Source organism: Triticum urartu, chromosome 1A, assembly GCF_056163025.1.
Source record: "Triticum urartu cultivar PI428250 chromosome 1A, HENAU_Tu73, whole genome shotgun sequence".
NCBI classification, from domain to species: Eukaryota; Viridiplantae; Streptophyta; class Magnoliopsida; order Poales; family Poaceae; genus Triticum; species Triticum urartu.
In genome coordinates this window covers 545951106-545973648 of record NC_141873.1, presented here as the reverse complement: position 1 = coordinate 545973648, position 22543 = coordinate 545951106, and the positions used below count along the sequence as shown (strand labels likewise).

Here is a 22543-nt window from a genome sequence, read left to right as displayed (position 1 = left end):
ATATTGGAGGACGAAGTACAACATGTGCGGGTTCAACAGATCCTCGAGACGCCACAACGCACTGATCATGATAATGAGGCGTTGGAGGACTTCGACGTCATGGTGAAAATAAGGTAGCGCGGAGCCCCTGCCTTAGCCCGTAACTGATCCACCTTCAAGGGGGGTCATGTAGGAGGACAACGTAGAGGGCGAAGTGTTAGGTTGACAATCCACCCGGGCCAATGCGTTTGGAGCCTTTGGTGTCGTGCTCATGACCAAGGGCCTCCTAGGACACATAGTCAAAAGCCTTTCGAAAATCTAATTTGAATACCTTGCTTATGGTAGCACAACGTGCTTTCGAGAACCCAGTTTGCTATGGGTGATCCAAGAATGGCACAAGGCCACGAGGGGGGTTTCATCTTGATTGTCATCGACCTTGACAATATTTTGATGATGCGATTCCCCGCGGAGGAATGGGCATGAAGTTCTTCGGCTCAGTGGCGATTCTATGTGTTGGCTGTGGGGTTAGCTGCCCCCACAACCGTTGAGGAAAATAGCCTAAGATTCTTGAGGCTCGCTTCGCCGCTACTTCGGTTGGATAGTGGTGTTTAGCGGTTGATGCCAGACAGGTTCGCAGTGTGGTTGAAGATGTCATATGCAACCATGTGTTTTCTGTGCCTCCGTGTGAGTTGTTAGTGCGACGAACCTTGCCCCATCGATCACCTGACTTCATCTCTGTTTTCAAATAAGAAAAGCTTGACTTCACGCCCTTCCCAATAAAAAGAACTTCACTTACTGTCCTTCCAAGTCAAAATGTTGATTCTATATACACTTGGATTTTGGAGATTTCTCAGTATGAAAAACTTGACTCGTCGTCGTCCCCTCTAAAATAAACTTGACTTGTCGTCGTCCACCGGCCAAGAAAACTAAACTCCACGTCAAGTGTCATCTCCAAAGAATAACGAGCACCCATGTTCAGAGCACAGAGAAAGAGAAACCGTATTTATACTATGCCTAACCACCACACTCTGAACTTTGTTGTCAACATGGTTGCTGAACATGGGAGTGGCGCCGCTCTGCCCCAGGCTGGCCAAGTCGACCTCAGGATTCGATCAGGTCCCAAACACTGGAGCCAGAAGTCAGAGCACCAACCGGACCCTTCCACGGTTCCCACCATGCATCCATCCATATCCATGCATGCACGGCTCTCGCATGAGGAGAAGAAGAGCTGGCCCTGGGCATGCAGGACCACCCCACCACCCACCCGTGCGTATGACGAAACGGAAAGCATGCATCGGCCAAGCTAACCGTGGTGACCACGATCATGCATGTGCGCGCGCGATGCCCCTACGGAAATATACGACCTCGGCAACGCGACGAGCGCGCCGCGCTGGCAAAGCGGCGTGCCGTCGACGTCGAGAGGTTGACGAACGCGCGCGCGCGCAAAGCTGGCCGGGTGCGCGAGCGGTTGGCATGCCAGCCCTGGCCCGATCCGTCGTCGTCGTCTCCGTCCTGGCAAAGCTTGCTTTGAGAGCCGCTTTAGGCCCGGCTTCGTCTCCGCTGAATCGCTAGCGTTTGGACGCACGCTCGACGAAAGAATCAACCCCGAAAAGGGGTCATCGGAGACTTGGAGTGCAATGCCCTACGTACCCTACCCGCGGTCAGGCTGTGCGCTTCTTCTTCTACGTGCTTGGCTCCAAAGGCAAGCGGCAATAATTAGCGGTAAAAAAGTAATAAAAGGCAGTAAAGGTGTTGACTATTGACCGCGCGGTTGGTTGGAGACCGAGTGAGCCGTCGTGTGAAACCACGGCGAGGTTGATCTTTTTGGTCAAGAGGGGCCGCGGATGGCGACGGGGTGCTAGAAAAACATCCATCACACGACGACCTTGGAGACGTTGAACTATACGACGGCGACGGCGGCGAGGAGGACGCGGTACCGTACCGCCGGGCCCCGCGCGGCCGCTATAAGAATCTGCACCCGGTCGCTGCAGTTTCTACTTGTGCTGGCATTGGCAGAGGTAGACAGACAGGCAGACAGTGTCTGCCAGTTAATGAGGGAAACATTCTGCCTGTTCCGTCGCTAGCTAGCTGTGCCGCTGTGGTGTGAGTGATTGAGAGTTCGAGACTGGCTGATTGACTCTGTCGGAACTAGCTTGGAGGACGGCGATCGACGACTCTCTCCGGCCGCCGTGCTGCGACGTGTGTAGTAGGTAGATAGATGGGGCGCGCGCCGTGCTGCGACAAGGCGAGAGTGAAGCGGGGGCCGTGGTCGCCGGAGGAGGACGAGCAGCTGCGGAGCTACGTCCGGGCTAATGGCGTCGGCGGCAACTGGATCGCCCTGCCGCACAAAGCAGGTACGTAGTGCTACGCTCGTATGGACGCCGACGGTGGTGCACGCGGCTGATCGCTGTTCCCATGCTCATCGATTTCTTTGATGCTCCAGGGCTGAACCGGTGCGGCAAGAGCTGCCGCCTGCGGTGGCTCAACTACCTGAGGCCGGACATCCGGCACGGCGGCTACACGGAGCAGGAGGACCGCGTCATCTGCTCCCTGTACGCCTCCATCGGCAGCCGCTGGTCCATCATCGCCTCCAAGCTCCCCGGCCGCACCGACAACGACGTCAAGAACTACTGGAACACCAAGCTCAAGAAGAAGGTCATGCCCATGCCCATGCCCATGCCTGGCCCTCACTACCACCACCACGCCGGCCTCGGGGCCTTCTCCGCGCCCGCGACGCCGTCAGGTCCTGCCGGGTCTTGGAGCCAATGCGTGCCGTCCACCCTGCAGCCCGCCGCACTCTCGCCGGCGGCGTCCGGCTCCTCCTCCGTCGACACCACCTCATCAGGCGGCGACATGTGCTTCGCCCCCGCCGGCATGTACCAGCCGCACCACCCCATGCAGGGGTTCGTGCACGTAGACTCGTCGCCCCAGACCGTGCTCGCGCCCATGCCACTAGACGTCCCCGCCGCCACCGGCATCTGGGCGCCGTCCATGCCTGCAGCGAGTGACGTCGGTGGCGTGGCGCTGGAGGACGCGTTCCTCGCCGATCTCGGCGCCTACGGCGACCTGCTGCTCGGCGGGTTCGGCGGACAGCTGCTGCAGGACAACAAGGCCACCGCCGCCATGGAGCTCCCCGGGGCGTGCTACTTCCCCAACATGGCCGAGATGTGGGCCGCCGACCACGCCCACGCCCACGCCAAGCCGCCGCAGGGCCTCTGCAACACGTTCACATAGGATTCACGACATGATTTGCTCCATTGGATTCGTCAGCACACACGTAATTGAGACCTTGCTCCCCGAGTTGTGCATGAGAGATCAATCACATGTGAATTACTATGCTATAGAATAGATAGAAATATGTACTTACTCAGTTTAGGTGTGGATTACATACATGTACTTGTTGGAGTACTCAACTGAGGTGTGGATTTATATATCTGTGCTCAATTTTACTTCAGAAAATAATGAAACCACAATGATACCATGAGATATATCGACCGCCAAGTCGAACAGCAGTGGATGTGGTTTGCTTAGGCCGATCGGACGACACAATAACATGATGTACATGTCCTAGATATGACCAAATCACCTCGTATGTTTCCTCGACAAGAATACACATATACTACACCGAAAATGACGAGACTATATATGTCTACATACGGTCTGGTGATGCCGGCATTATGATACGCAATGTATGCGCATGAGTGACATGAGACCTGCATCTCCTTAGTCGACCCTTTCCAAGGCCTAAGAACTAGCGTACATGTGGATGCAAGGAACCTTTGCAAGATCCTCTCCTCTGTAGGGTTTGTAAACACTCTTATCTCTCTTGTGATTTGATTACTCACTGTATACTATATCTTGGAGCACATAGTATGCTAATCATACTCAATTTAATTATTAAGCATGTATGTCTCCATTGTCATCTCTAGTAGTAAAGTGATTGGAGTCGAAGACTTTGAGCTCAGCGACTAAAGAGCCGTACATTGACCGTCTGGAAACTAAGTGCTAGCATTGGTTTCCGAGAAGCTTCCTTCACTACTACACTTGTCATGACATCATGGGGGGCAATCCGTGGGTGGCATTTCAGCAGTGTTGGTAAGAAAAGGGATTTTTTTTGGTTCATGTGTCGTGTTGTCCGTGGACATTTCCTTGCATTCTATACCTTTTTAGCATGTTTTTCGTTGCTTCATGCATTTCCTTGCATTCTATAGCTTTTTTATTTGTTTGTCGTTGTATCACCCGATCGAGAGTTATGCCAATGAATTATTGTGGTGGCATGTCATGTCATGGAATACTTTTACAGACTTAGTGTGACTTGTCAATACAGACTGATTCACAAGGAAAAATAGAGATTATCCGTATTTTTCTTATATATGGTATATTAACCTAACGTTTAAAGGTTTTCAGTATGATACTTTTCACCAGTAGGGCCCCTCATATAGGCATTTCCCATAGTTCATAAAAAAAGAAAGCGATGCGTTTTTCTCAACAAGAAAAAAAGGAGTAGAGATGCACCATTCACATTTATACTTTCAGTATCGCAAGTCAATCCAAAAGTCTGTCGAAGTCGAGGCAAAACCATGAGTTATACGTTACTTCTAGTTAGTTGGTGATTTACTATGAATTACTGGCACCGGTGCACCACACATAGATGTCCAGGTCGTTTTGGTCAACATGGGTAAATCCAACAAAAACATGCCAAATGGTAGTAATCAATGAAGTTTCCTTGTGCGATCGAGTAGCTGATAATTCAGCAAGATCGTAATCAATGAAGTTTTCTTTTGGGAAAGTAGATTTGCAACTTGAGTGTTGCAACTTTCCTTTGTACCACTATCAATGACGAGTTGTTGACTTCTACCGTTTTGCCTGTTTTGGAGCTCGGGTACGTACGTCTACATGACATGCATGGACTTTATCAGAGCGTCACTAGCAGTAGGTGGCAGCTTGTGGTCGGGTAGTTCCGTGGTTGAGGCAAATATATGTGTACATGAGTCGTGAGCGATATGTTTTTTTGTGTGAATACGCTGGATGTTTACCATGCATTGATATGTAGAAAAAGAGTTGGTTACAGTGGACTTGTTTGATCGCCAATAGTATATATTTGACTGAATAAAATTAAAAAGATGTATAGGTCATTGCCGACTTGGACAACTGATTTAACTGGTTTTAAAACGAGAAGTTGCACACTCCGTCTCACCGAAAAACTGTATGTTGTTGCTCTGCTCGAATAACTCCTCAAATAATCTCAGCTCCTTCCGCGACACCTTTGCCTAGAGTTTTCGTAGCAGATTCATCATCAGTTGCGCAATTAAACACCACTCTCTCTTTCCTAACGAAGACGAAGAATGCTGGTCCTCTTTCCCAACAAAGACGAGGAATGTTGGTTCTCTTTCCCTACAAAGACGAAGAATCAATGCTGGTGTACATAACGTACGGGGATGCATCATCACATACTGTTACTACATGCTAATGATCTTTTTCTGGATCCTCATATACTGTTACATGTTAATGACCGTTCAAACAAAAGGTCGCCGCAGCACTACCCGATGTTGGTTCTTTAGCTGTCGGAAAATTAAAGGAAACCAACTTTGGAGTCTGGAGCTGAGAATCCGTGCCTTTTCGCTCTCAGAAATTAAAAGGAAGTTGATGGGACGCAGCATTAGCTTCCCAAGCAACGATGATACTTCCTTCGTTTTTTTAGTCTGCATATAAGATTTAGTCAAAGTCATCCTTTATAAAGTTTGACCAACTTTATAGAAAAAAAATATCAACATCTATAATACTAAAGCTATATAGTGTGGACATCAATTTCATGATGCATCTAACAATATTGATTTCATACTGTGAATCTTGATAAATTTTTTCTATAAACTTAGTCAAATTTAACAAAGTTAGATTTTGATCAAATCTTATACGCAGAGTAAAAAGAAAAGGAGGGAGTACTGTCCAGGCCTCTACTGGTACTTAACAACGGCAATGGATGGTAACCTTTCGCAATCAGATGCTACAGTACATTGAAAGCAACTAGCACATGTGCCACGCGCTGTCGTTTCCTGCTGTCTCGGTTCCTCACCACAGGAAGAATCCGCTTCCGAAACCGTCTGCTTAACCGGTCCAGCCAATGAGGGTAACTACCGTGACCAGTCCTATATAGTTTCAGACAGAATGTCACTGTCAGACAACACTTATACAGGTCAAAGGGATGTCCCACAACCAGCTACCGCTCGAACAAACCTCAAAGCGAGCTCCTTGGAACACATACAAAGTCAAAACCCTCCGCTGCCTAACGTATTTTGCTACTAGCAGCACTACTCTTTGGATCACTCGCTGGGTCGGAGACCACGGGATGGATCTACCATAGTAGATGTGCCATTCACCGATCGAAGGTCTCCTGCATGTTGACATGTTTTGGTACGTGGCCACCGCCGTGTGTCGTCACGAGTTCTTTGAGGAAGAATCACTCATCGGTCGCCCGACGGACACCCATTGCAATCTAGCCTCCATCCGACCATACTGTGGCAATTGCTAGTACTCATTTTGTTTCACCTGGAGTACGATTTTCTCTTTCCCATGTAACACGTCGGTATGTAGTGCATGTAATTCAGAACTTGCTCTCTGAAGTTGTTTGCTTTGCGTGTATGAGAGATCGAGAGATCACATCTGAATCACTATGTTATTATAGAATGGATAGAAAGATGTACTCAATTTAGGTGCTGAATACGTATATGTGTAGGAATACTAAACTGAGGTATAGTTTATATACCCGTGCTTAATTTTACTTCAGAAAATAATAAAACCGCAATGATACCATGACACGGCCAAGTCGAACGGCTATCACTGCCGGCAATAACATGATTTACATGTGCAGTTTACGCCTTCCTAGTTATGACCAGATCATCTCATATATTGATCCTCGATAAGAATATGCATATATACACCGAAAGCGACGAGACTATATATGTCCATGTACGGTCTGGTGACGCCAGCCATTACGATGCGTAATGTATGCGCATCACGAGCGAGCGACATGCATTGGGACTGGTTCACTCTCAAGAGGCCTGTATCTCTTTAGTTGGACCCGTTCCAAGGCCTCGCGTGAGAGAACTAGCTAGTTTACATGTAGACACAAGTAATCTTTGCAAGATCCTATCATCCGTCATGTTTGTAACACTCTGATCTCTTCTATTATGATTTGAAATCCCTGGTCCCTTTGATCATTGGTGTGCACAGTACCATCTTGGATTACATGGTGTGCTAATCACATTCGGTTAATTAAGCATGCATGTGTCCATTGTCATCTCTAGTAGTAGTAGACTAGTCATAGTAGGGAGTACGAGCATATATGTACACTTGAATACTCAACTGAGGTGTGGATTTATATATATGTGCTCAATTTTACTTCAGAAAACAATAAAACCGCAACGACACCATGAGGCTGCCAAGTCAAGCGCCGTTGCCGCCGTTTGATTTGGCTGATCGATCGACACAATAACATTATGCGCATGTGCAGTTCGTAGATATGACCAGATAACCTCATATGTTCTCCTCGACAAGAATATGCATATACTGCACCAAAAGCGACCAGACTATATATGTCTACATACGGTCTGGTGACGCCGGCCATTACGATACACAATGTATACGCACAAGTGACATGAATATGGACCGGTGCACTCTCAAGAGGCTTCCATCTCCTTAGTTTACCCGTTCCAAGGACTTGTGGGAGAGAACTAGTGTACATGTGGATGCAAGGAACCTTTGCAAGATCCTCTTCTCTGTAGGGTTTGTAAACACTCTAATCTCTCCTATGATTTGATTACTCATTGTATACTATCTTCAAGCAGATAGTGTGCTAATCATGCCCATTTAGTTAAGCATGCATGTGTCCATTCTCCATTGTCATCTCCAGTAGTAAAGTGATTGGAGTTGAAGACTTTTGACTAAAGAGCCGTACATTGACCGTGTGGAAACTAAGAGCTAGCATCGGTTTTGGGGAAGCTTCCTTCACTACTTGTTATGACATCAAGGGCAATCCGTGGGTGGCATTTCAGCATTGTTTGTAAGAAAAGGGATTTTTTTTTTGTTCATGTGTCGTGTTATCCATGGACATTTCCTTACATTCTATAGCTTTTTAGTTTGTTTTTCGTTGCATCACGCATTTCCTTGCATCCTATGGATTTTTTTTTGTTTGTCGTTGCATCGCTCGATCGAGAGTTATGCCATTGAATTATTGTGGTCGCATGTCATGTCATGGAATACTTTTACAGACTTAGCGTGACTTGTCAATACAGACTGATTCACCCGGAAAAATAGAGATCATCCATATTTTTCTTACATATATTTTTCTTATTAACCTAATATTTAAAGGTTTTTAGTATGATACTTTTCATCAGTCGGGCCCCTCATATAGGCATTTCCCATAGTTCATCAAAAAGAATAGCGAAAAAGAATAAGGAGTAGAGATGCATCACATTCACATTTTATACTTTCAGTTTCGCTCAATCCAAAAGTCTGCCAAAGTCGAGGTAAAACCATGAGTGATATGTTACTTCCAGATATCATTTACGGGGACCAGTGCACCAGACATATTTGTCCAGGTCTCTGTGGTCAACATGGGAAACTCCAACAGGAACATGCCAAATGGTAGTTAACAAAGCGATCGAGTAGGCTGATTATCCAGCAAGATAGTAATCAACGAAGTTTTCCTTTGTACCACTATCAACGACGAGTTGCTGACTTCTACCATTTCGCTTGTTTTGGAGCTCAGATATATATGTCTAAATGACATGCATGGACTTTATCAGAGTGTCACTAGCAGTAGGTGGCAGCCTGTGGTCGGGCCGTAGTTGAGGCAAATATATGTGTACATGAGTCGTGAGCGATATGTTTTTTGTGTGAATACGCTGGGTGTGTATTATCATTCATCGATAGGTAAAAAAAGAGTTGGTTACGGTATGTACTTGACTAAATAAAATTAGAGAGATCGATGAAGATGTGTTATGTTGGTTGGTGGTCGCCCATAGGTCATTGCCGACTTGGACAACTGACTTAACTGGTTTCAAAACTCCGGCTCAGACCAGTGTTATGTCATCGACGGAGAAACTGCATGCTGTTGCTCTACTCGAATAACTCGTCGATTAATGGGCTTCTTCTGCGACAAGTTTGCCTAGAATTTTCGTAGCAGCTTCATTCTCAATTGCGTAATTAAACTCCACTCACTCTTCCCCAACAAAGACGAAGAACGTTGGTCCTCTTTCCCAACAAGGACGAAGAATCAATGCTGGTGTACGTAACGTCCGTACGGGGATGCATCCTCACCTACTACTGTTACATGGTAGTGACTTTTTTCTTGATCCTTACGTACTGTTATTACATGCTAATGACCGTTCAAACAAAAGGTCGCCGCGTCGACCTCGCAGCACTACCTTATGTTGGTTCTTTAGCTGTCGGAAAATTAAAGGAAACCGATTTTGGAGTCTAGAGCTGAGAATCCACACATTTTCGCTCTCAGAAATTAAAAGGAAGTTGATGGGACGCAGCATTAGCTTCCCAAGCAACGATGATACTGTCAAGGCCTCTACTAGTACTTAACAACAACAATGGATGGTAACCTTTCGCAATCAGATGCTACATTGAAAGCAACTAGCACATGTGTCACGCGCTGTCGTTTCCTGTTGTCTCGGTTCCTCACCACACGAAGAATCCGCATCCGAAACCGTCTGCTTAACTGGTCCAGCCAATGAGGATAACTACCGTGACCAGTCCCAAAAATGCTAAACGCACGGGGTATAGTTACATGCTTTTACGGGCTGCTTTCATCTAACTAAATCTCCCCCTTAATCCAATCAGACCCTGCCAACTCAGAGACACTCCGTAAAAACTCCGTACTAAGCCCGTGAATGTAGCATTGCTGGACCAGTCCTATATGGTTTCAGACAGAATGTCACTTTCAGACAATACACACGGGGTCAAAGGGATGTCCCGGTAACCCATGCCCAGCTACCACCAACCAAAGCGCAGAGAGCGAGCTCCTTCGAATGCAAATGCAAAGTCAAAAGGTCCCTCCCCTGCCTCACTTTTTTTTTGTTCCATTTATACGATTTCCTCTTTCCCATGTACCACGTTGGGATGTAGTGCACGTAATTCAGGTCTTGCTCTCTGACTTGTTTGCGTCACGTTTATATACCTGTGCTTAATTTTACATCAGAAAATAATCGAACCGCAATGATACCATGACATATCCAAGTCGAACGGCTGTCACTGCCGGCAAAAACATGATATACATGTGCACTTTACACCTTCCTAGCTATGACCAGATCATCTCATATATTCTCCTCGACAAGAATATGCATATGCTACACCGAAAGCGACGAGACTACATATGTCCACATACAGTCTGGTGATGCCGGCCATTACGACGCGCAAAGTATGTGCATCGTGAACGACATGCATTGTGACCGGTTCACTCTTAAGAGGCCTGAATCTCCTTAGTTGGACCCGTTCTAAGGCCTCGTGGAAAAACTAGCTAGTCTACATGTAGACACAAATAACCTTTGCAAGATCTTCTTGTCCGTCGCGTTTGTAACACTCTGAATATCTCCAATTATGCTTTGATTTCCTCGGTTCCTTCGATCATTGGTGTGTACTATCTTGGAGCACATGGTGTGCTAATCACACTCAATTAATTAAGCATGCATGTATCCATCACTACCGGAACAGGGCTCTAAGCCGACAGCCAAATATATGCCGACGGCAACCGTCGGCCTAGTCTGAGCTATGCCGACAGCTAGCTCCTAGCCGTCGGCGTACAATGGCCGTCGGGCTATCCACGTCTACGCCGACAGCAGCCGTCGGCACACAACAGCCGTCGGCTTATCCAAGACTACGCCTACAGCTGCCGTCGGCATATATAGGCCGTCGGCATAGATGCGGGCCCGCCGACAACGGGCATCACGGCCGGCTAACGACGTCAAATCTATGCCGACGGCCGTGACGGGCGGCCGTCGGCATAGATACGGGTGACACGTCACCGATCTGGAGCGCACCGACCAGGACCTATGCCGACGGCAGCCGTCGGCATATCCGACACGTCATCGATCCGCGGCGCTGTCCATCTGCCCTGGCCGCAGCTATGCCGACGGCTTTAGTTTTTTTTCTTTTTTTTTCTTTTTTTCCATATAGTATTATTATTATTATTAAGCATACAGTATGTGTTAATAAGCATACATATAGTATGTGTTAATAAGCATATAGTATGTTAATAAGCATATAGTATGTGTTAATAAGCATACATATAGTTTTTTTCTTTTTCTTCACTGTTTTCTTTATTATTATTATTTAACTAACTTACATACCGTATGTGTTAATAAGCATACCTACATTATTTTTCGGTTCTGTACAGAGCGGTGTGACCCCCCTCACGAACGGTGCAGCCGCCAGCCGGCAACTGGAATGGGGAACAGCTGCATCGGGTCTATACGAAGGGGACTTTGCTCCAAGTGTTTATATATATCGGATGACCTACCACAACCGGGTGGTGTTGTGGCATGTCCGAAGAGGCGGCACACATCTCCGGGGCGTGGTCCCCCTAACGGACGGCGCCGCCGCCGGCACCTGGAGGGGGGAAACGGACGCATCGGGTCTACACGGAGGGGATGTAGCTGTCGGTTTGGCCCCGAATGTTGCTCCCGGGTGTCCCTCTGTGCTGACCTGACACAACCGGGTGGAGAGGCCCACTGGTCAAAGCACGTCTGTGGAAAGTCAAAGGGCTAGATCTCGTGGTCAACCGCTCCAGGGTTAGGCGGGACGGGGCCCTGGGGGGTAGCAATGCCACTGGAGCGTCGCACCGGCCCCTCATACATGCGGGGTGGTGTGGTGGCATGTCCGAAGAGGCGGCACACGTCTCCGGGGTGTGCCCCCCCCTCACGGACGCGTTGGATCTACACGGAGGGGATCTTGTTGTGGGTCTGGCCCGGATGTTGCTCCAAAGTGCTCCTATGGGCTGACCTAACACAACCGGGTGGGGAGGTCCACTGGTCAAAGCCCGTCCGTGCAAAGTCAAAGGGCTATATCCCGTGGTCAAACGCTACAGGGTTAGGCGGGACGGGGGACCTGGGGGGTAGCAATGCCACCGGAGCGTCGCACCGGGCCCTCATACATGCGGGATGGTGTGGTGGCATGTCCGAAGAGGCGGCACACGTCTCCAGGGTGTGCCCCCCCCTCACGGACGGCGCCACCGCCGGCACCTAGAGGGGGGAAACGGACGCGTCGGGTCTACACGGAGGGGATCTTGTTGTGGGTCTGGCCCGGATGTTGCTCCAAAGTGTACCTATGGGCTGACCGAACACAACCGGGTGGGGAGGTCCGCTGGTCAAAGCCCGTCCGTGCAAAGTCAAAGGGCTAGATCCCGTGGTCAAACGCTACAGGATTAGGCGGGACGGGGGCCCTGGGGGGTAGCAATGCCACCGGAGCGTCGCACCGGGCCCTCATACATGCGGGGTGGTGTGGTGGCATGTCCGAAGAGGCGGCACACGTCTCCGGGATGTGGCCCCCTTCACGGACGGCGCCGCCGCCGGCACCTGGAGGGGGGAAACGGACGCGTCGGGTCTACACGGAGGGGATCTTGTTGTTGGTCTGGCCCGGATGTTGCTCCAAAGTGTTCCTATGGGCTGACCTAACACAACCGGGTGGGGAGGTCCGCTGGTCAAAGCCCGTCCGTGCAAAGTCAAAGGGCTAGATCCCGTGGTCAAAGGCTACAGGATTAGGCGGGACGGGGGACCAGGGGGGTAGCAATGCCACCGGAGCCTTGCACCGGGCCCTCATACATGCGGGGTGGTGTGGTGGCATGTCCGAAGAGGAGGCACACGTCTCCGGGGTGTGCCCCCCCTCACGGACGGCGCCACCGCCGGCACCTGGAGGGGGGAAACGGACGTGTCGGGTCTACACGGAGGGGATCTTGTTGTGGGTCTGGCCCGGATGTTGCTCCAAAGTGTACCTATGGGCTGACCGAACACAACCGGGTGGGGAGGTCCGCTGGTCAAAGCCCGTCCGTGCAAAGTCAAAGGGCTAGATCCCGTGGTCAAACGCTACAGGGTTAGGCGGGTCGGGGGCCCTGGGGGGGTAGCAATGCCACCGGAGCATCGCACTGGGCCCTCATACATGCGGGGTGGTTTGGTGGCATGTCCGAAGAGGCGGCACACGTCTCCGGGGTGTGCCCCCCCTCACGAACGGCGCCGCCACCGGCACCTGGAGGGGGGAAACGGACGCGGCGGGTCTACACGGAGGGGATCTTGTTGTGGGTCTGGCCCGGATGTTGCTCCAAAGTGTACCTATGGGCTGACCGAACACAACCGGGTGGGGAGGTCCGCTGGTCAAAGCCCGTCCGTGCAAAGTCAAAGGGCCAGATCCCGTGGTCAAACGCTACAGGGTTAGGCGGGACAGGGGCCCTGGGGGGTAGCAATGCCACCGGAGGGTCGTACCGCGCCTCATACATGTGGGGTGGTGTTGTGGCATGTCCGAAGAGGCCGCACGCGTCTCCGGTGCGTGGCCCCCCTCACGGACAGCGCCGCCGCCGGCACCTGGAGTGGGGAAACTACCGCATCGGGTCTACACGGAGTGGATTTAGCTGTGGGTTTGGCCCAGATGTTGCTCCCCGGTGTCCCTCTGGGTCGACCCGACACAACCGGGTGGAGAGGTCCACTAGTCAAAGCCCGTCCGTAGGAAGTGAAAGGGCTAGATCTCGTGGTCAACCGCTCCAGGGTTAGGCGGGACGGGGTCCCTAGGGGGTAGCAATGCCACCGGAGTGTCGTACCGGGCCCTCATACAAGCAGGGTGGTGTTGTGGCATGTCCGAAGAGGCGGCACGCATCTTCGGGGTGTGGCCCCCCTAACAGACGGCGCCGCCGCCGGCACCGGGAGGGGGGAAACGGACGTGTCGGGTCTACACGGTGTGGATATGTAGCAGTGGGTTTGGCCCGGATGTTGCTCCCAGGTGTCCCTCTGTCGATGACCCCCCCCCTTCACTCACCTGACGAACTAAACTACCCCGCCCCCACCCCCACCCTCACCGTCGACGACCCCCTCCCCCTTCACTCACCTGACGAACTAAGCTCCAGATCGAGCACGCGATCGAGGGCGGCCATGGCGCTCCCATACCCGCGACCAGGCCATGGCCTTGGCGGACGAAGCTGCTCGAATTCGGCGCCTCCCCTCCCCTCCCCTCTGTGTGGTTCTGGGAGAGGAGAGGGCTGAGCGGTTTAAAAAAATAAAAAATCTATATGAAATAATAATACATAAAAAAGGAAAATTATAACTATAAAAAAATTTAAAAATCTATATAAAATAAAAAAGAATAAATACATAAATATAAGAAAACATTAAAAAATTTATATAAAATAAAAAGGAAAATAAAACTATGCCGACGGCAAAGCCGTCGGCATATCTGCGGCCATACGGTAGGCGTTACGCGGATCAGTGACGTGGGTAATAAAAAAATAAAAAAATAAATAAAAAAGTATGCCTACGGCTAAGCCATCGGCATAGGTGCCACGTGGCCTCCTCACATATGCCGACGGCTTAGCCGTCGGCATAGGCTGCCTTATCCACCCGCGGGGCGAACCCCCTCCACTCATTCCCCATCGCGCCCCCGACCCGCCACGCTACGCCGCCGCTCAGCCCTCTCCGCCGCCGCCGCTCAGCCCTCTCCGCCGCCGTCGCCGCCGCCACGCTCTCCGCCCACCTCCTTGCACCGCCGCCGTCAGCCTCGCCACCCGGACCCGCGTCGCCACCGCGACCCTCTCCGCCCCTCCTCGCGTCGCGCCCCTCTCCTCCCTACTCACGCCGCGCCGCCACCCCGACCCAGCTTCGCCGGCCGCCGCCTCCAGCCCGCCCCTCACCCCACCGCCCCCTGCTCGCGCCGCGCCCCTCTCCGCACCCTTCTCGTGCCGCGCCGCCCCAGCCAGGCCGCCCCGAGTCCGCCTCCCTCCTGCTTGGGCCTCGGCCCTCGCCGTGCCGGCCGGGGCTCGGGACCCTCCTCCGGCGACCCTTGCAGCGGTGGCCCCGTCGCCCGTCCCAGCGACCCCTACAGCGGTGAGATGGATGCCTGCCGAATTTTTTTTGCATTATGTTACTAGTTGTTATGTGCATGGATGCATGGATGAAATTTGTGATAGTTGTTATGTTACTAGTTGTTAAATGAATTAATGAATATTGGTAGATGGATGGATTGATGAATGTTGTTATGTTCTGTTAGATGAATTTGTGATAGATGGATGGATTAATGAATATGTTAGATGGATTTGTGATAGATGGATGGATGAAATTTTGTTAGATGGATTTGTGATAGATGGATGGATGAAATTTTGTTAGATGGATGGATTGATGAATATTTGTAAGTTTTGTGTTTGGTCATGTTTAGTGTTAGGTCATGTTGTTCCATAGGAGACTTAAATAAAGCTTTTTTTGTAATTTGAGATGTTGTTTCCTGTTGGTTCATAATATAGTGTCAATGCTTTATGTGATATGTGATGACCTAATTTTTTTTTTCACTCGGTGTAATTAACAGGATTTGTGGGGTTTCATCTTCGTGGAGTGATCGTCGACGTTGGAGGTGTTGGTCCACGATCATCCCTCTCCTTTGATCGACTACATCGGAGGGTGAGCAGCAATTCCATGACCCCGTCCACTTTTTTTCCATGTCACTAGATTAAATTTTCACATCAAGTCGCGTAACCTAGGTCTTCCGTCCGAAAGGGTTGCATCGATAAATATGCATTCAATTGCATATTTATCACCGCGGCTCTTTCGGATTGTCCAGCGCTTTCCACGGACAGCCCGAGGATGTGTAGATTGGGTACGTTGTTCATGCTCTACCCCGTTCCGAGACAGGATTTCGGCGGCGCCTCCCTGTTGTTCTCTGGATGCACATTCTCTCGGCATTTTGCCGAGACGTGTATCTGGAGAACAGCGGGGAGGTGCTGCCGAAATTTTGTCTCGGAACGGGGTAGAGCGTGGACAACGTACTCAATCTACACATTCTCGGGTGGGATTAGGACCCATCTTTACCTATTAGAGATGTAGGTGGATTAAACGCGGTAGAAACTGAAAATTTGATGTGATTAATTTAAGTGAATCCTTAATTATGTTGTGTGGGTTGCAAAAAAGCAGAGGATGGCAGATAATCAGTGGATGTACAGTGGTTTTATCCGTCGGAATCGAGTAACATCAGAGTGAATCGCGAAAACCGATGTGTATTTGAAGGAGATATTCCGTCGTCCAATGAGAATTATCCCACCATGCCCATGTGCGAGATGTGCCAGACGTCACCGTAGAAATCAGACGGACATGAGTGAGCATCTTCGCACGCACGGATATATGCCAAATTTTGACATGCCGCCGATAAACATAGCCGAGCAGGACCGTGGTAGAGAGGAGGTGATGCGACAACGCATCGATGGATATGAGGACGACGGGGTCAGGGACATGCTAGATGATGTCATTGTTGCAGAAACGGCAAATGCGACACCTTCAGAGAATGAACCGGAGGAGCCGGAGGCAACCGCAAAGGCCTTCTTGGAGGTCTTGGCCTCGTCGAAGAAACCTCTTTATGCGGGTGCGAAAATATCTCAGCTGGATGCCATCTCGCAACTGATTGCAGTCAAGGCTGAGTACGGCTGTAGCCAGAAATGCTTCGAAGCATTCCTGGGAGTATGGGCTAACAGCCTCCCTGAGGGTCATGAACTGCCGAAAAGCATGTACGATACAAAGAAAATCATGAAGGCACTCTCTATGGATTATGAGAAAATAGATGTTTGCCCGAAGAATTGCCTTTTGTTTAGGCACGAGTATGCGGATGACAAGTACTGTAGGAAGTGCGGTTCGTCTCGGTACATTGAGGTGGTCGGTGAGGATGGTGAGAAAAAGCAGCTAACCATCCCCGTTAAGGTTCTTCGATATCTTGATTTTATAAAAAGACTGCAGCGCCTTTTCATCACAAAGGAGTCTGCCAAAATGATGAAGTGGCACAAGGAAGGTATAAGGTACAATCCAAAAAAAATCATACATCCATCAGGAGGGGAAGCATGGAAGTCATTCGATGAAGAATACCCCGAGGAAGCAGCCGAGGCTGGGAATGTCAGAATAGCCATATCAGGTGATGGGTTGAATCCATATGGTATGTCGTCCAATCCATACAGCTGCTGGCCTGTGTTTGTAATTCCGCTCAATCTTCCTCCCGGTGCCCTAATGCAACGGAAGACCATGTTCTTGTCGCTCATCATTCCGGGGCCTGACTACCCGGGGAAGCAATTGGGTGTATTTATGCAGCCGCTTGTGGATGCTTTGCACCATTCTTGGTACTTTCCGAGGTTGACATACGACCGGGATTTGCAGAGAAATTTCTTGATGAAAGTTTGGTTGCACTATTGCATGCATGACTTTCCCGGCTATGCTCTATTCTGCGGATGGTGTACAAGTGGTAAGATGCCATGCCCAGTGTGCATGCAGGCTCTGCGAATGATTTGGCTGAGTAAGGGTGGCAAGTATGTAGCCTTTGACCTGCATCGACAGTTCCTCCCTCCAGACCATCCAGACAGGGAAGACAAGAAGAACTTCACGAAAGGCCGGGTTGTTCATGAAGTAACCGAGATTCCAACATTTTCGGGGGCAGATGTTCTTGCTCAGCTAAAAGCTCTCAAGCCTAAAGTCGAAGGCAAAGGCAAAGCCAAAGCCAAAGGCTTCGAGGGATATGGTGAGACGCACAACTGGACGCACATTACCCCCTTCTCGCAGCTTCCCTATTTCAAGGACCTCAAACTTCCTTACAATATTGATGTGATGCACACCGAAAAGAATGTGGCAGAGTCACTTTTCCACACGATCCTCAACATTCCTGATAAGACGAAGGATAACGTAAAAGCTAGAGCCGATCAACAGAGAATTTGTGATAGACCACGCCTGAACATGAAGCCTCCCACAGGCGGTCGTAAAAACTGGTTCAAGCCAGATGCTGACTTTGTCCTTAAACCGCCAGAAAAAAAGAAGTACTTATCTGGCTGAAACAAATTTTGAAGTTCACCGATGGTTATGCATCGAATATAAGTAAGGGAGTCAATCTTTCAACGGGCAAAGTGACCGGCCTGAAGAGTCATGACTACCATGTATGGATTGAGCGGATAATGCCGGTGATGGTTCGAGGCTATGTCCCCGAGCATGTCTGGCGAGTGCTTGCCGAGCTTAGCCATTTCTTCCGCACGCTCTGTGCTAAAGAAGTAAGTAAAGAGGTGATTGAAAAATTGCATAAGAAGGCACCGGAGTTGATAGTCAAGCTAGAGAAGATCTTTCCGCCAGGCTTCTTTACTCCGATGACACATCTCATTCTACACCTCGCGAACGAGGTATTGTTGGGGGGCCCTGTGCAAAATCGCTGGCAGTACGGCCCTGAGAGGCAGAACAAGCATCTCCGACGGAAATGTGGAAACAAAGCTAAGATTGAAGCTTCCATAGCTGAGGCAGTTATCCTAGAGGAGGTGTCAGACCTCAGGACATCATACTATCCAGACCATGTTCCCCATCTTCATAACAAGGTGCCTCGATACAATATAGAAGAGCCCAAGTATCAACCCAGGCTCGATCTATTCAACGCGCAAGGTGGGAGGGCTGGGGCCTCGAAATCTTATAACATGCCACGACAAGAGTGGGAGGACCTCATGTTCTATATCTTGCACAACATCAAGGAAGTTGAGGAAGTGTGGATGAGGTAATACCACTAGACCATTCCTTTATGTCTTCCACATCATCATGTTTCATGTTCACTTAGTCCCGGTCTAACACCGCTATCTTTTTTAGTGATTTCGTTCAAGAGGAATGGACGGGAGTGAATCCTCCTACTGAGGCGGAGGCACTTACTCTTCTCCGTCATGGAAACCCTAGACGTAAAAATTTTGTTGCTTGGTTCATGGAGAAAGTAATTTTCCACAATCCCCTGTTAAATACCTACTTCAACATTTATTAGTTAACCGAACTAATGCATGCAACAATTTTCATTATACTTGTAGGGAAAAGATCCGAACATATCCATGGATGATGAATTGAGATGGGTTTCCATGGGTTTTGACCCTGCCGTCGTGACATGTAAAAAGTATGATGTGAATGGGTATCACTTCCATACAGAGGAGCACCAAAACAGCCGCCCCGATCCCAAAACTATAAATACTGGAGTGTACACCCCCGGTCAAAATTCAGTAGACTACTACGGAAGGGTACAAAATATATACGAGGTTAAATTCCGCCAGGGGCGTGAGACCCTAAGTCTGCATGTGTTCAAATGTCGATGGTTCGATCCGCAGGAGGGGGTAAAACATACGCCTTCCATTGGTTTGGTCGAAGTTAAACCATCAACCGTCTATGCCGGAGCCGATCTCTTCATTGCGGCTACCCAAGCTACACAAGTATATTATCTGCCTTACCCATGCCAGAAAGTGTATCTAAAGGGTTGGGAAGTTGTGTTCAAGGTGTCGCCACATGGTAAGCTACCAGACCCGAATGAAGACGATTACTACAACATTAACCCCATGACATACGAGGGAGTGTTCTATCAAGAGCAACCTGATGATGATGATGATGATGATGTGGTTAGAAACGATGACGCTAGACCATTGGGTGATGATGATGTGGACCCAAACGTCGACGATGCACAGAATGATGGTGAGACCATTGTCAATGAAAATGACATACTTATGCTAGAAAAGTTAAACGAAAACGCTGACGACGAGGAAGAGCCTCCACCTCCGTCGGACAACGAAGATGATATGATTGATAGTGATGATGAGACGGACCGAGAAAGAGGTTACAACAGTGATGATTCATATGGGTTCTAGCAGATGTACGTTTCAAGTATTTTTTTCTATAGTTTAGGAATATGCCTTTTTATGCATTTTTATTAATGTGTTTATTATCATGCCTTTCCTTCATTTCATTAATTTACTAATTGCTTTTTCTCTTTTCAATGCAGGTTCGTGGAACATGGGCAAGGGGAAGGCCGACGGCGTGGGTTTCCTACGCAAGGTCGTCGGCCTGCCTAGTCGGAGTGGTCAAGCACGTAATCCTCCCCCTCAGCTACTTGACGATGACTCCTCACAGGGAGGTCGAGGGAGAGGTGCCCCTAGAGGAGGAGGGGGCGGGGGGAGAGCCTCTAGAGGACGAGGTGCTGGGGGAGAGCAACTACAGGGGGTCGCGGCCAGAAAGAGCGCACCCTCACCGACTTAGGGGTGTTGTCTTCGAGGCCCTCCTCTAGTGAGGTACCCTCCTCTAGTGAGGCAGGCGAGGAGGAGGAGGAGGCAGGCGAGGAGGAGGAGGAGGAGGTTGGGGAGGAGGTTGGGGAGGAGGTTGGGGAGGGGGAGGCAGGCGAGGAGGAGGGTGGTGGCGGGGATGATGGTGGTGACGGGAAGGGGGTTGACACGAAGGGGTGGCTGCGTGGCAACGCAAAGCTACCAAAGCAGGTTCCTGCTACTGAGGAGCAGAAATGGCTCATTGAGCCCACGGGAAAAGAGTAAGTGGTTCATTATGTTGCTTGTCACATGCTTATTCCGGTTGTTATTTATTTTTCTTGTCACATGCTAATAGTTCATTCTTTTGCAGCAACTGGATATATTCTAAAGGGGTCCGTATTCCCAACGGCCTCATCACCGTCTTGCTGAAGTTATATTGGCCGGGATTGTACTGTCCTGATCCAGTCAGGCAGCCGGACCGTCGGGTTTTGGCCACGAGCTGGGACCACTGGGAAGCGGCCCGCCATGCGGACCATGAGACCCATGCCAAGGCCGTGATCACTACTTTCTGGGTGAGTTCTCTTCAGAAGCACAAGTCCATTCTAGTTTCATGAATGATTTAACTCATGGCTTCTCCCATTCTTGTTTCATGCATGATTGTAGAAATTCTATCGAGTTCTTCCGGAGCACAGGGCTAGAGCGGACCAGATCGTGCTGCGCCAATGCAAGAAGATGGCCCGTCAGATGCAGTACGAGGTGCGCTATGTGGCCATCTCCACATACTACCACGACTATCTTGGTGTGAAGATGACCAAGGAAGAAGTGCGGAGGATGGGCATTACCTTGGAGAGGCCCGAGTTCTTGGCGGTAAGTATAAAAGATTTTTCATTATGCTTTCATTACCTTGTGGTACATTATGCTTTATGCTTTATGCTTCCATAACACCAATTTGGACACACCTACATGCCATTATGCTTTTATTATGTAGGTGTGTCCAAATTGGTGTTATGGAAAAGACGAGTCCTGGGCGGCATTGGTGGATCTTTGGTGTGATGAGGCTGGAGCCTGGGCGGCTATGAGAACCCAAAATAAGGCTAACCGAGGGACGGAGGGAGTACATGCTCAGGGAAACCGAAACCACTATCTCCACAAGGCAGTTAATGTATGACTAACCCCATTAAACATTCTTCTTCTTCTATTTACCATCACTTTCTTATGTATGACTAACCTCTGTTTGGTGGTGCAGGAGGAGAAACTGAAGCGGCCGCTCTCACACATGCAGGCGTGGGAGATCGCCCATACGCGGAAGGACCCCAAGCCTGGCGAGCCCAAGTACTACGGCAAGAAGACCGCAGGGAGGAAGAAGGCCTACTCCGAAGCGTATCTGGAGTTACATCCTGACACACCTGACCCCATTGCGGCGCCTCTGGACGACATGGCGGTGGTGAGGATGGGGCCCAAGGAGCACGGTCAGGACGCGGTTCTCGATGCTGTGATCACTCCTAGTATCTCCTACACACAGCTTCGTCGGATCGACCCGAGCCTGAGCCAGCGCACGAGCCAGCCAGTGACTAGTATACAGTCCCTCTTTCAGGAGCAACAATCTGTAAGTATTTTCCCTCTTATCTTCATTTCTCACTTCATTTTCCGCATTTAGTAGTTTTATGAGTTCCATCATGTCATACCGTAGGCCTACATGGAGTACACACGCCAGGAGACCATGGCGTGGCATCAGAGGCTTTATGAACACCAAGTGCAGAGGGATAGCCAGATGCAGCAGGCTTTTCAGGATATGGCGGCCGGCAGGTGTCCTCGGTTCCCTACAACACAATGCCCTCCAGCACAACCAGTGCTGATGAGCTTTGAGGAGTTTGTGGCACAGAACGCTGGCCCCTCGCCGGTTAGTTCATCCCCAATCTATTCACCCAAAGCATGTCATGCCTTTCAACACAGTCATAGATCCCGTGCATATGTCTTTTCAACATGCAGGGAACAGGTGGATCTACCGTTGGCGGTGGTCTTCGCAGCACTCCGGAGACACGGAGCCCGACCACTCCGATCCACGGAGGCAGAGGCGGTAGCGCTGCCGCTAGCACTGATGACCTGGACTTTGGCCGTCTTGGCGGTGACGACCTCCGCGGTGCTCGATGATGCTTGAGATGTGATGATGATGCTTGAGATGACTTGTGTGTGCTGATGATCATTTAGCTGACTTGTGTGATGATGCTTATGCTTACATTCGTTGATATGCTTATGCTTGTGTGATGATGATCTATTGTTGTCATGATGCTTATGCTTACG

General features: G+C 49.9%; 2 protein-coding genes across 2 annotated transcripts; both read left to right on the top strand.

The window, feature by feature from the left end:
• The first annotated feature begins 1966 nt into the window (after positions 1-1966).
• On the top strand, positions 1967-3467 carry LOC125538410 (uncharacterized). The gene is made up of 2 exons (XM_048701671.2): positions 1967-2333; positions 2423-3467. Exons 1-2 carry the CDS (start codon positions 2198-2200, stop codon positions 3211-3213), a joined length of 927 nt encoding a protein of 308 aa, XP_048557628.1. The 5' UTR covers positions 1967-2197; the 3' UTR covers positions 3214-3467.
• A 15188-nt stretch (positions 3468-18655) lies between these two features.
• LOC125547823 (uncharacterized) lies at positions 18656-22543 on the top strand. Its single transcript, XM_048711586.2, has 7 exons — positions 18656-18732; positions 20613-20814; positions 20906-21109; positions 21231-21404; positions 21489-21848; positions 21933-22142; positions 22232-22543. The coding sequence occupies exons 1-7, from the start codon at positions 18656-18658 to the stop codon at positions 22391-22393; spliced, it is 1389 nt and encodes a 462-aa protein (XP_048567543.2). The 3' UTR covers positions 22394-22543.

Bases quoted from the DNA above. Each gene is read 5' to 3' on its own strand.
- LOC125538410 (XM_048701671.2), top strand. From the start codon at position 2,198: ATGGGGCGCGCGCCGTGCTGCGACAAGGCGAGAGTGAAGCGGGGGCCG. The intron at 2,334-2,422 runs GTACGTAGTGCT...TTGATGCTCCAG, and splicing joins CGCCCTGCCGCACAAAGCAG to GGCTGAACCGGTGCGGCAAG.
- LOC125547823 (XM_048711586.2), top strand. From the start codon at position 18,656: ATGCCACGACAAGAGTGGGAGGACCTCATGTTCTATATCTTGCACAAC. The intron at 20,815-20,905 runs GTGAGTTCTCTT...GCATGATTGTAG, and splicing joins CCGTGATCACTACTTTCTGG to AAATTCTATCGAGTTCTTCC. The intron at 21,110-21,230 runs GTAAGTATAAAA...TTTATTATGTAG, and splicing joins AGAGGCCCGAGTTCTTGGCG to GTGTGTCCAAATTGGTGTTA.